The sequence below is a fragment of the Mytilus californianus genome, unplaced genomic scaffold, assembly GCF_021869535.1.
Source record: "Mytilus californianus isolate M0D057914Y unplaced genomic scaffold, xbMytCali1.0.p SCAF_6, whole genome shotgun sequence".
NCBI lineage: Eukaryota > Metazoa > Mollusca > Bivalvia > Mytilida > Mytilidae > Mytilus > Mytilus californianus.
In genome coordinates, this window is record NW_026262712.1 from 25,060,336 (window position 1) to 25,072,468 (window position 12,133).

General features: G+C 32.3%; 1 protein-coding gene across 1 annotated transcript in view; it reads right to left on the bottom strand.

Moving 5' to 3' along the window:
• LOC127705557 (uncharacterized) overlaps positions 1-12,133 on the bottom strand; it is an 80,832-nt gene that overhangs the window by 55,563 nt on the left and 13,136 nt on the right. The window contains exon 9 of the mRNA XM_052209883.1: positions 371-622. Within this exon, the coding sequence (XP_052065843.1) occupies positions 371-622 (252 nt within the window). The remainder of the gene's footprint in view (positions 1-370; positions 623-12,133) is intronic.

Below are 12,133 nucleotides of genomic sequence, written 5' to 3' on the forward strand. Positions count from 1 at the left end.
CCCTATGTCAAGCTTTCTGCGACAAAAGTCGCAGGCTCGACAAAAATTTATATGTCAATGAACCATGATAGGGATTGGGGGCCCAGCTGGCCCCTGGAGAAAAAGAGTTAAGTTTAGTCCCTGCCTTCATGGCAATGAGAAATGCCAATGCTTATAAAACTGCATACCAAATAACATTGACTCATCATAAGTGGTACCCTTTACACTAACCTAAACACAAACTTTAACTTGTAACAATGTAAAAATTTATATGTCAATGAACCATGATAGGGAATGGATTCAAATGACACATATCTTCTGTAACAGTCGTTAAATAGCCTTAGTCTCTACAAATCACAATCAGATAAATGTAAAATTCTTTTTAAGTTACCATGTTGCCTGCAAGAGTTGTTCCATCATCACTACAAGATACTGCTGTCTCGTTAGTACAAGGTTCTGGCTGTATAGTTTCAGATAATATCAACTTATTGTTTCCAATAGCTGGCTGTGAAACCTCAGAGGACTGTTGGACACTTATGTCATCGGACAAATTTACAATTCCTGAATACTGTGATTCATTTGTATCACTAGCTAACTGTGTACTCTGTCCAGGAGACATTAAGTTGTTGGTTCCACTTGTTGACTAAAGAAGAGAAAATGGTTATCAAGTAAACTTATAAAACTAATTGAACTTCCTTTTGATCATGTATTTTTGTGAAAAATATAGTGGATTTCTCTTCCATAGACATCTATAGAAATAATTTCTGGTTTACAAGGAGTTACAGATGTAGACTTAGAATAATGAATCAACTAATGGTCATTGTTGAAAGCAGTACATAGAATTGTAATGGTTTAGATCTGTGTTCTTTGGTCTATGGAAAGTTGTCTCATTGGCAAACATACATAAGATACAATGATCCCTGTATGCAGCTGATTTCACTGAGCAGAGACGAAAAGTGAGTTATAGGGTGGTGATGCACTGACTTTAATATTCAAATGGAAATCTGAACCTCTACTTTAATATTGTCCTTAATAGAATTTTTTTGTTTTTTAAGGGGTGTTGACCCATTTAAGAACATGAAAACATGTCACAAGTGAGTTGAGACAGGGACATAATATCAGTCAACCAATTGGTAATGGTGACCTAAAATCTTGTGTAGTATCGATGTTAGTAACTCTTCATAATTCTGTCAGAGCAGTTTTTATTTCAGGAGCACACCCTTGCTAAAGCATAAAGAGACACTAAGACATAACATACCTTGACTGATCTCTTTGAAATAATAGACTGATGTACTTTTGATAAACCTTAAAATACATAATTATATTTGATAAAAAAATGACTTAATAAAGCTTGTAAAAACTTAAATTGGGACTTTAAATTGTTATTTTTCACTTATGCAAGGTAAACTAAATATGACAGTAAGAACAAAATCTTATTCATATAAAAAATAAGAAATATTGATATTCATCTTTCCAAATTCTGTGAAGTTAAATTCTTGCATGCAGCATCTAGAATTAAATTTTCTTTTATCATGTTTAAAGTCCAAATAACATAACTGATACACTTCATTTTTTATAACAAAAAAAGATTTACTAAACCTGCACTTATGATTTATGATACTGTACCATCAATATTCATTAACAAAAAATACACTGAATTATAAGAAATAAGAATTAATCTAAATATAATAATTCAAAAATTCCCACCACATTGTCTTAATATGACAGCCCCAATGTGAAGTCGATACTGATTAAGATCTTCTGCTGTCATAACAAACTGGATATCACCACCAGAAAGAAACATTTCAGCCATCTAGAAAACAAATGACTAAAATATTAAATTGTCTTTTATATATAGTTATACAACTTGAACTTCAATTAGTTTTTATAATAAATAAATGGGGAATGTGTCCATGGGACACAGATGATGCCTCCATTTGCATATAACATTGTAAAGGGACATAACTCAAGAAATATAAAAGTGATGCTACCCAAATTTGTACTTGATCTGAGTTTTGTGGTAATAAGCATTGTGTATAAGTTTCCTACATTCATATTAGTTGAGGCAAACTTAAGTAAGAGAATGGATAATGTAAAAGGGCATAACTCTAGGACGGTAAAAGTGATACCACCAAAATTTGAACTTGATCTGTGTGTTTTGTGGTAATTAGCATTGTGCATAAGTTTCAATACATTTGGTTGAGGCAAACTAAAGTTAGAGAACAGAAACTGAAAATTCAGCAATTTTTCAATTAGTAAGATGGCATAACTCTAGAACAGTAAAAGTGATGCCACCAAAATTCAAATTTGATCTGTGTTTTGTGGTAATGAGCATTGTGTATAGGTTTCATAACATTAGGAAGAGACAGACTAAAGTTAGAGAATGCAAACGAAAAATTCAGCAATTTTTTTATTTGTGAAGGGGCATAACTCTAAAACGGTCAAAGTGACACCACTAAAATTCAATCTTGATCTGTGTTTTGTGGTAATTAGCATTCTGTATAAGTTTCATAAAATTTGGTTGTGGTTAACTAAAGTTAGAGAACTGAAACCGATTTTGGGATGTATTTTCGTACTGACGTACGTACAGACGGACAAGGGTAAAACTAAATGCCCCCTCTGCATAGAGATAAGGAGATAAGATTTATCTGCCAGTTCTACAACAACCTACTTGATATGATAAAACTACAGGTTCACCTTGGTCTATGGGCGAATCAAACATTATGCACACTCTCCAACATTGTAGACGAGAATAGACTTCATGACAAAAATCTCTATTTTGTTGATCTTGTATTACTGATCTTTTAGTCTGTTTAGTTTCTTTGACTTATTAAAAGATCTTGCCTTGCTGATCATTTTTGTGATTTAAAGTGTTTATTTTTCTATTATAATTTAAATCTATGAGGCATAACAGAAAAAAAAAAGTTTCCCTCTAAATATCAGTTTTCATGATAATAGCAAAAATGAAAAAAAAATTGTTTGTCATTTATGGGCCATAACTCCTATATGAATTTGTCTAACAGTTTTGACATATATGGACAATTGGTAGAGCTCATTATTCTGAACATATTTGTTCCTTTCAGATTATCTCTATTTATAAAGGTTTAAAAAATAATAGACAAAACTTGCCTTTTACCCCTATGTTCTATTTTTAGCCATGTCAGCCATGTTGGTTGGTAGGGGGGGTCATCTGACACATTTTTTAACTAGATACCTTAATTATGATTGTGGCCAAGTTTGGTTTAATTTGTCTCAGTAGTTTCAGAGGAGAAGATTTACAAAAATTTACAAAAAATTGTTAAAAATTGACTACGAGGGCAATAACTTCTAAAGGGTCAATTGACCATTTTGGTCAAGTTGACTTATTTGTAGATCTTACTTTGCTGAACATTATTGCTGTTTACAGTTTATCTCTATCTATAATAATATTCCAAGACAATAACCAAAAATGGCAAAATTTCCTTAAAATTACCAATTCAGGGGCAGCAACCCAACAACTGGTTGTCCGATACATCTGAAAATTTCAGGGCAGATAGATCTTGACCTGATAACCAATTTTACCCCATGTCAGATTGCTCTAAATGCTTTGGTTTCAGAGCTATAAGCCAAAAACTACATTTTACCCCTATGTTCTATTTTTAGCCATGGCGGCCATCTTGGTTGGTTGGCCGGGTCACCGGACACATTTTTTAAACTAGATACCCCAATGATGATTGTGGCCAAGTTTGTTTAAATTTGGCCAAGTAGTTTCAGAGGAGAAGATTTTTGTAAAAGTTAACGGACGACGGACGACGGACGCCAAGTGATGAGAAAAGCTCACTTGGCCCTTTGGGCCAGGTAAGCTAAAAATTGCAAAATGTCCTTAAAATTACTAATTTAGCAACCCAACAACTGGTTGTCTAATGCGTCTGAAAATTTCTGGGCAGATAGATCTTGGCCTGGTGAACATTTTTACCCCATGTCAGATTTGCTCTAAATGCTTTAGTTCAGAGCTATAAGCCAAAAACTGCATTTTACCCCCATGTTCTATTTTTAGCAATGGCGGCCATTTTGGTTGATAGGCGGGGTCATCGAATACATTTTTTAAACTAGATACCCTAAGGATGATTTAGGCCAAGTTTGGTTTCATTTGACCCAGTAGTTTCAGAGAAGATTTTTGTAAAAGTTAACGGACGACGACGATGACGACGTACAACGGACGACAGAAGCCAAGTGATGAGAAAAGCTCACTTGGCCCTTTTGGGCCAGGTGAGCTAAAAATTAGCAGACCAGACCGAAACTTAAACCTTATCTGTGACTCATCATGGTCAATTCACATACCAAAAATCAGACCAATATCTGGAGGCGTTAAGAAAAAAATGTCCGGATAACTGTGATTTTCATCAATTTATCAAAGGCCTAAACCAGTAATTTCCACAAAAATTAGCAGAGCGGAAGGAAACATAAACTCAATCTGTAACTAATCATGATTAATTCACATATATACCAAAAAATTAGCCCAAAAGTCCAAAGTCCCTAATTTTTGACAAAAATTAGCAGAGGAAAAACACTTAAACTTGATCTGTAATTCATCATGGTTAGCTCACATACCAAAAATCTAAAGGCGTTTAGAAAAAAAGTCCCTATAACTGTGATTTTCAACAATTTATCGAAGTCCAAAACCTGTAATTTCGACAAAAATCAGCAGAGTGGAACAAAACTTTAACGGGATCTGTAACTAATCATGTTTAACTCACATACAAAAAAATCAGCCTAATATCTGAAGGTGTATAGAAAAAAAATCTGTATAACTGTGATTTTCAACAATTTATCAAAGTCTAAAGTCCCTAATTTCGACAAAAATTTGCAGAGGAAAAACACTTACCAGTAAACCTGATCTGTAATTCATCATGGTAACTCACATTCCAAAAATCTAAAGGATTTTAGAAAAAAAGTCCCTATAACTGTGATTTTCAACAAATTATCGAAGTCCAAAACCTGCAATTTCGACAAAAATCAGCAGAGTGGAACAAAACTTTAAAGGGATCTGTAACTAATCATGGTTAACTCACATACAAAAAAATCAGCCTAATATCTGAAGGTGTATAGAAAAAAAATCTGTATAACTGTGATTTTCAACAATTTATCAAAGTCTAAAGTCCCTAATTTCGACAAAAATTTGCAGAGGAAAAACACTTACCAGTAAACCTGATCTGTAATTCATCATGGTAACTCACATTCCAAAAATCTAAAGGATTTTAGAAAAAAAGTCCCTATAACTGTGATTTTCAACAATTTATGGAAGTCCAAAACCTGTAATTTCGACAAAAATCAGCAGAGTGGAACAAAACTTTAACGGGATCTGTAACTAATCATGTTTAACTCACATACAAAAAAATCAGCCTAATATCTGAAGGTGTATAGAAAAAAAATCTGTATAACTGTGATTTTCAACAATTTATCAAAGTCCAAAGTCCCTAATTTCGACAAAAATTTGCAGAGGAAAAACACTTACCAGTAAACCTGATCTGTAATTCATCATGGTAACTCACATTCCAAAAATCTAAAGGATTTTAGAAAAAAAGTCCCTATAACTGTGATTTTCAACAATTTATCGAAGTCCAAAACCTGTAATTTCGACAAAAATCAGCAGAGTGGAACAAAACTTTAACGGGATCTGTAACTAATCATGTTTAACTCACATACAAAAAAATCAGCCTAATATCTGAAGGTGTATAGAAAAAAAATCTGTATAACTGTGATTTTCAACAATTTATCAAAGTCCAAAGTCCCTAATTTCGACAAAAATTTGCAGAGGAAAAACACTTACCAGTAAACCTGATCTGTAATTCATCATGGTAACTCACATTCCAAAAATCTAAAGGATTTTAGAAAAAAAGTCCCTATAACTGTGATTTTCAACAAATTATCGAAGTCCAAAACCTGCAATTTCGACAAAAATCAGCAGAGTGGAACAAAACTTTAAAGGGATCTGTAACTAATCATGGTTAACTCACATACCAAAAATCAGCCCAATATCTGAAGGCGTTAAGAAAAAAAAGTCTATATACCTGTGATTTTCAACAATTTATCAAAGTTCAAAGTCAGCAAATTTTGCAAAAATTAGTAGAGCAGAATGAAACTTACACTCGATCTATAACTCATCATGGTTAACTCACATACCAAAAATCAACCTAATATCTGAAGGCTTTTAGAAAAAAAAGTATGTATAACTGTGATTTTCAACAAGTCCAAAGCCTGTAAATTCGTCGAAAATTAGTAGAGTGGAATGAAACTTGAACTTGATCTGTAACTCATCATGGTTAAATCACATACCAAAAACCAGCCCAATATCTGAAGGTGTTTAGAAAAAAATTGTGTATAATGGTTTGTTGCCGAATGACAGAATGACGGGATAACAGAATGACAGAATGATGGACAAGGGTAAAACTATATGGCCCCCAACAACTTTGTTGTGGGCCATAATTTGTTGGGTGGCCATAAAAAATCTTTGACCCAGACTAAGAGACAGTATATAAATCTTCAAGACTTTCATTGCAGGAAAAATAATCATATTTATCATAGATCTTAGCTGAATAAATTAGCCATCAGTTTGGATGACAAATTAAATGGCTGCTAATTATCATTCCAGAATTTTGGTAATCAGACATTTTGATTCAGAAATGGAATTTATATATAGGATTTTAAAATGACTTAAATGTGGTTCAATTTCATAGCTATCCACAGACTTATACTTGAGTTAGTCCAGAAACCAGAAAATCGAAGGATTTCTGCCCCTTTTCAACCCTTATTCCTAAACCATTTGGGCCATGACACCCAAAATCAACCCCAACATTCCTTTTGAGAACCTTGTGGTAAAATTAAATAGAGATCCATACACTTATACACAAGATATTGTCCTTAAACAAGAATAAGGATTGTTTTTTACCCATTTTTGGACCCTAATTCCTAATCAGCTTAGACAATTACCCCTAAAATCAATCTCAACCTTCCTATTCTGGTATGGAATCTTTTTATAAAATTTCATTGATCCATACAATTATACTCCAGTTATTGTCTGCGAAACCAGGAACATGCTTGTTTTTGGCCCCTTATTACAAAACAGCTATGACAGTGGCTGTCGTTTGTTGATGTGGTTCATAAGTGTTTCTCGTTTCTTGTTTTTTATATAAATTAGCCTTTTGGTTTTCCTGTTTGAATGGTTTTACACTAGTCATTTTTTGGGGCCCTTTATAGATTGCTGTTCAGTGTGAGCCAAGGCTCCATGTTGAAGACTGTACTTTGACCTATAATGAATTACTTTTACAAATTGTGACTTGGAATTGTCTCTTTGGCACTCATATCACATCTTCTTATATCTATGACAATAACCCTTAAAATCAATCCCAAACCTTCTATTGTGGTATGGGAATTTGAGCTAAAATTTCATAGAGATCCATAAACTAAAACTCAAATTATTGTCTGTGAACCAAGTTATTGTCTACAAACCAAAAAAAATGCTCGCTTTTGGCCTCTTATTAAAAAACAGCTACGACAATAACCCCCAAAATCAATCCCAACCATCTTTCTGTGGTATGGAATCTTGTGGTAAAATTTCATAGAGATCCAGACACTTGTTTTACTGTATGTATTGCTGTGTGTTTGTTTTTTCTATATTGGCTAGAGGTATAGGGGAAGGGTTGAGATCTCACAAAACATGTTTAACCCCGCACATTTTTGCACCTGTCCAAAGTCAGGAGCCTCTGGCCTTTGTAAGTCTTGTATGATTTTAATTTTTCGTTCATTTATATGTTTTGGAGTTTAGTATGGCCTCCATTATCACTGAATTAGTGCACATTTCTGTTTAGGGGCAAGCTGAAGCACGCCTTTGGGTGCAGGATTTTCTTGCTGTGTTGAAGACCCATTGGTGGCCTTCCGTTGTTTTTTGCTCTTTAGTAGGGTTGTTGTCTCTTTGAAACATTCCCCATTTCCATTCTCAATTTGATTACTTATACTCAAGTTGTTGTATACAAGTCATAATGTCTTTGGAAATATTCCTTGCATATCAAAAACTGTAATAAATGATGCAAAATATCATCTGTCTACATATACCATGAAAGTAATTTTATTTGTGGAGTACTGATTTTCTTGGATAGCTTTATCCACAAATTTTAGTGTCCAAAGCAATATAACAACTGTTGTCCAAATCAAGACATGGAAAGCTCCCCATGTAGGTATGACTACATGGATACAGGCATATAATCCAGAGAATACATGGAATATCAGCAAACGCACTATGAACTATACATACAACTTCAGACAGAATTTTATCCATTTAATCTTTTAAAAAACAACTATCAACCCTTTAATTCTCCTGCAAAAAAAGATGAAGTGTTCATTTTATCCCCTTTAAATTGTCATTAAAAAAAAAAATCCTATGGGGCTTGCATTTTTATTTCATTAAGAATTGATTTCTGTATTCACAGCACAACTGTAGCATTTTCTATGTTCTTTAAGTGACATGTTTATTACCTTATTAACACTTCTGATGATTGTTAATCTATTGATCATTCAATCTCAGCTTAATTAGTGTCATGACTTCAGATAACATGTGTGCAACAATTAAAATGTTCACTGTGCAATTTCCTTCATCGACTATTTGTACAAAGCATAGATGAATTCGCTTATTCCCAAAATGCAATTCTTTTTCTTAAAAATTTGATGGATGTTTTCAGTAATGAAAGACGAACAAGTAAGTAAAAATTAAAATATTTTTTTGCAATGTACCACAAATCATTATAAATCAACATTTGATTATTTTCAAGAACCTGCTTTTGAAGGCTTCAAAAACTTCACTCCATTTTTTTTCAGAAAACTAAAACTAATATATTAAGGAACCCAAACTTATAACTTTTGATCAAACCACGTAAATTGATTTCCATGAATAAAAGTACTTTCACGAAAATAAAAAAATTCATAAATATTTTTTTTTCTGGATTGTTATCTTTTAAAAAGAATCAGCCTCAATTTATGAAAAGTGAAAATTCCTAAGATTTCAACTACTTAATGTCTTTTAATAAATCAAATTAGTAGTAAAATTCAAAAGCAAATAATCATTATAAAACTACCAAATAGCACTTCATGAATTAATCATACCTTTAGGACATAAACTCCACAAGAAATGCTGTCCAGTTGTTTGGAATGATCAAGCACATTAACTCGCCAGGTTCCATTTCCATCTAGCATGAAGTCGGACCTTTCTTTCATGAAAAAGCTGAAATAATCAGTGAGATACTCTTGTATGTAGTCATCAATATGGTTTACTTCTTCTACACTTCTAGTGTAAATCAAAAAGCTACCATGCATTATTCTTAATTTTCTGTAAGAGTACATAGTTAAAGTCATTTACATAATAAATACAAATTTTACATATTTTGATGGATTACCTTGGCACCTATGTAAAATATCTTGATTTTCCTCTTGTTACATCAAGGTATAAGTATATTTTGAATAAAAAAATAACTATATATTGCTGAAATTATGTAAATAGCTTTTCACTTCTGTTCTTGTACTATGAACAACATATTTATTTATTTTGAAAAAAATATTTCCATACTCCATGTACTCCTTACAACAAAATTTTTTGTTTTTACCTGTGTACGTTATTTCATTTAAAGGCATTTTGTCTAAGGTTATTGTTGTCTTTCTGATTTTGTTTAATATCACCCCGTTTTTTATGAACTTGGTATGTACTTTGTGTCATAGATCAAATTTATTCCTTCAGTGTAAGTTACTTGTTTTGTTAATGTGTCTTTTGATTGAGTTAAGCCATTTCAATTGATATTTTATAGTGTGTCTTTCTATGTTGTGATGTTTTACTGTTATTTCAGGTTAGGGGTGAAGGTAGGCGCCTGTTAAAAAGTTTAAACCTGCTGCATTTCTTTGCACCTGTCCTAAGTCAGAAACCTGTTGTTCAGTGGTTGTTGTTTGTTGATGTGGTTCATAAGTGTTTCTCGTCTCATTTCTATATAGATTAGACCGATGGTTTTCCTGTTTGAATGGTTTTTCACCAGTCATTTTATGGGCCCTTTATAGCTTGCTGTTCGGTGTGGGCCAAGGCTCCGTGTTGAAGACCGTACTTTGACCTATAATGGTTTACTTTTACTAATTGTGACTAGGGTGAAGAGTTGTCTAATTGGCACTCATTTTTCTTCTTCTAATTATTTTATTAATTAAGCTTCCTTAAAATTATTTTGTTATTTCTTGGTTGTGCAATGTCTCCAAGAGGTTACTGGGCTCATTCTTAAAACATGTTTTAACATTGCCACTATTGCCCAATTAACTCTTAGAGTAGTTGTGAAATATAAGGTAGAAGTAAAAAATAATATCTGAAGACAATAGTTTTACTTACTACCAGTTCTCCATTAAAGTATGAAGCGACAGGAATGTTTCACCCATAGGATTATAATAGCAAATCAACTTGTCTTGAGGTAAAATAATCTTGAAGATAAGAAATAATTATGACAGAAATGGCTTTAGGTAATATTTCTAAAAGATGAAATGAGATTTGTATAAATCATGAAAAGACACGCATAGAATGAGTATATGAGTGAACTGTATATCTTCCTACGTATACATTGTCCTATACAACATACATTTCTTAAATTTAAGATCAACAAAGAAAGCGCCTTTGAACATATCAAATTTATAAAGAGTATAAGATACGTAACTTTAAACAATGAGTCTTTTTTACTTGAAATATATTAAAAATATAATCGTATTCAATGTGTCAAACATATCCACTTACCTGAACAATTTCCTATCTTATTAGATTATACATGTACAACTATATAAAGTTATTGTGTGAGATAAAATTCTTTAGAGAAAAATTGCCAGGCAATAGAAAGAAAGTAATTATTCTTAACACTGTTAATTCAGAAATAATTGCAAGGTTTTTATTAATGCAAATAATGAGACTGTGTGCGTATCACAATAATAATAACTCGCATTTTAATATCTGATACATATCTGTTTGCAGATTTTCCTGAAATCACAATACTTAGTCTCGTTTTTATGGGCATTCTTCAAAAATGACAATAATTTCTGAATTTATAATAGTACCTTTTAAATTTGTTGAAAAAAATTGGCTTTTTCGCGTTAATAAGTAATGAATGAAATCAGAGAAAAATCTTGGCACTCCCCTTTTATGAAGTTAATGTAATAAAATTACTTACAAAGTGAATTTTATATTTTTTCTTAGAACGAACATTTGTTAAATTTAGTTTCTTGCTTTATGAAATTACAGTAAAATCTATACACACAAAAAAGAGAATATACCACTTTGATGTGATTGGTAAAATGGGATACAATTTCCTTCATTTGAAGGTGTATTATAGGTCAGATAATACATGTTATAAGGGTTTTCTTGTTATATTTCAAACCCTGGGGTGCCATGTTTGCCCAAAATATTACCATCCTATATTCATTCTTTTATTTGAACAATCCTGAAAACCCTCAGTGTATTATATAACAAGAAAAGCAAATGAGAAATATTCCAACCTATCTTGATGGAAATGCTCTATTGTCATTTTTATTCAAGAAAACCCTTTTTGCAATTTTTTGCCATTAAGTTTCTTGAAAGCATCCTATAAGTTAAAGTATTGAGATCTTGAACGATTGACAAGAGACAGGTATCCACTAGATATTAAGGAAAATGGATATAAACAACAATGACACAAACAATTACTGGATAGTAAGCTATTTCAAGCCTGAGCATGACAATGAAAATAACACTTTATAAATTTTGTGCATCTATAGCACTTTCCTGGATATATATCTTCATCAGGAATGTTCAAACCAAATTATTGAAAGCCAGAGATGTATAAATACATAGAAACCTTTGGTGCTAAACAAAAAATTTTAAAATGTAAAACAATAACAACAAGAAAATAAGCAGGTGGATTCATCTGAAACAATAAACAAACAAGAATGTGTCCATAGTACACGGATGCCAGACTCGCACTACCATTTTCTATTTTCAGTGGACTGTGAAATTGGGGGTCAAAACTTTAATTTGGCATTAAAAGTAGAAAGATCATATCATAGGGAACATGTGTACTAAGTTTCAAGTTGATTGGACTTCAACTTCATTATTATACAGCTGCGCCATGAGCGC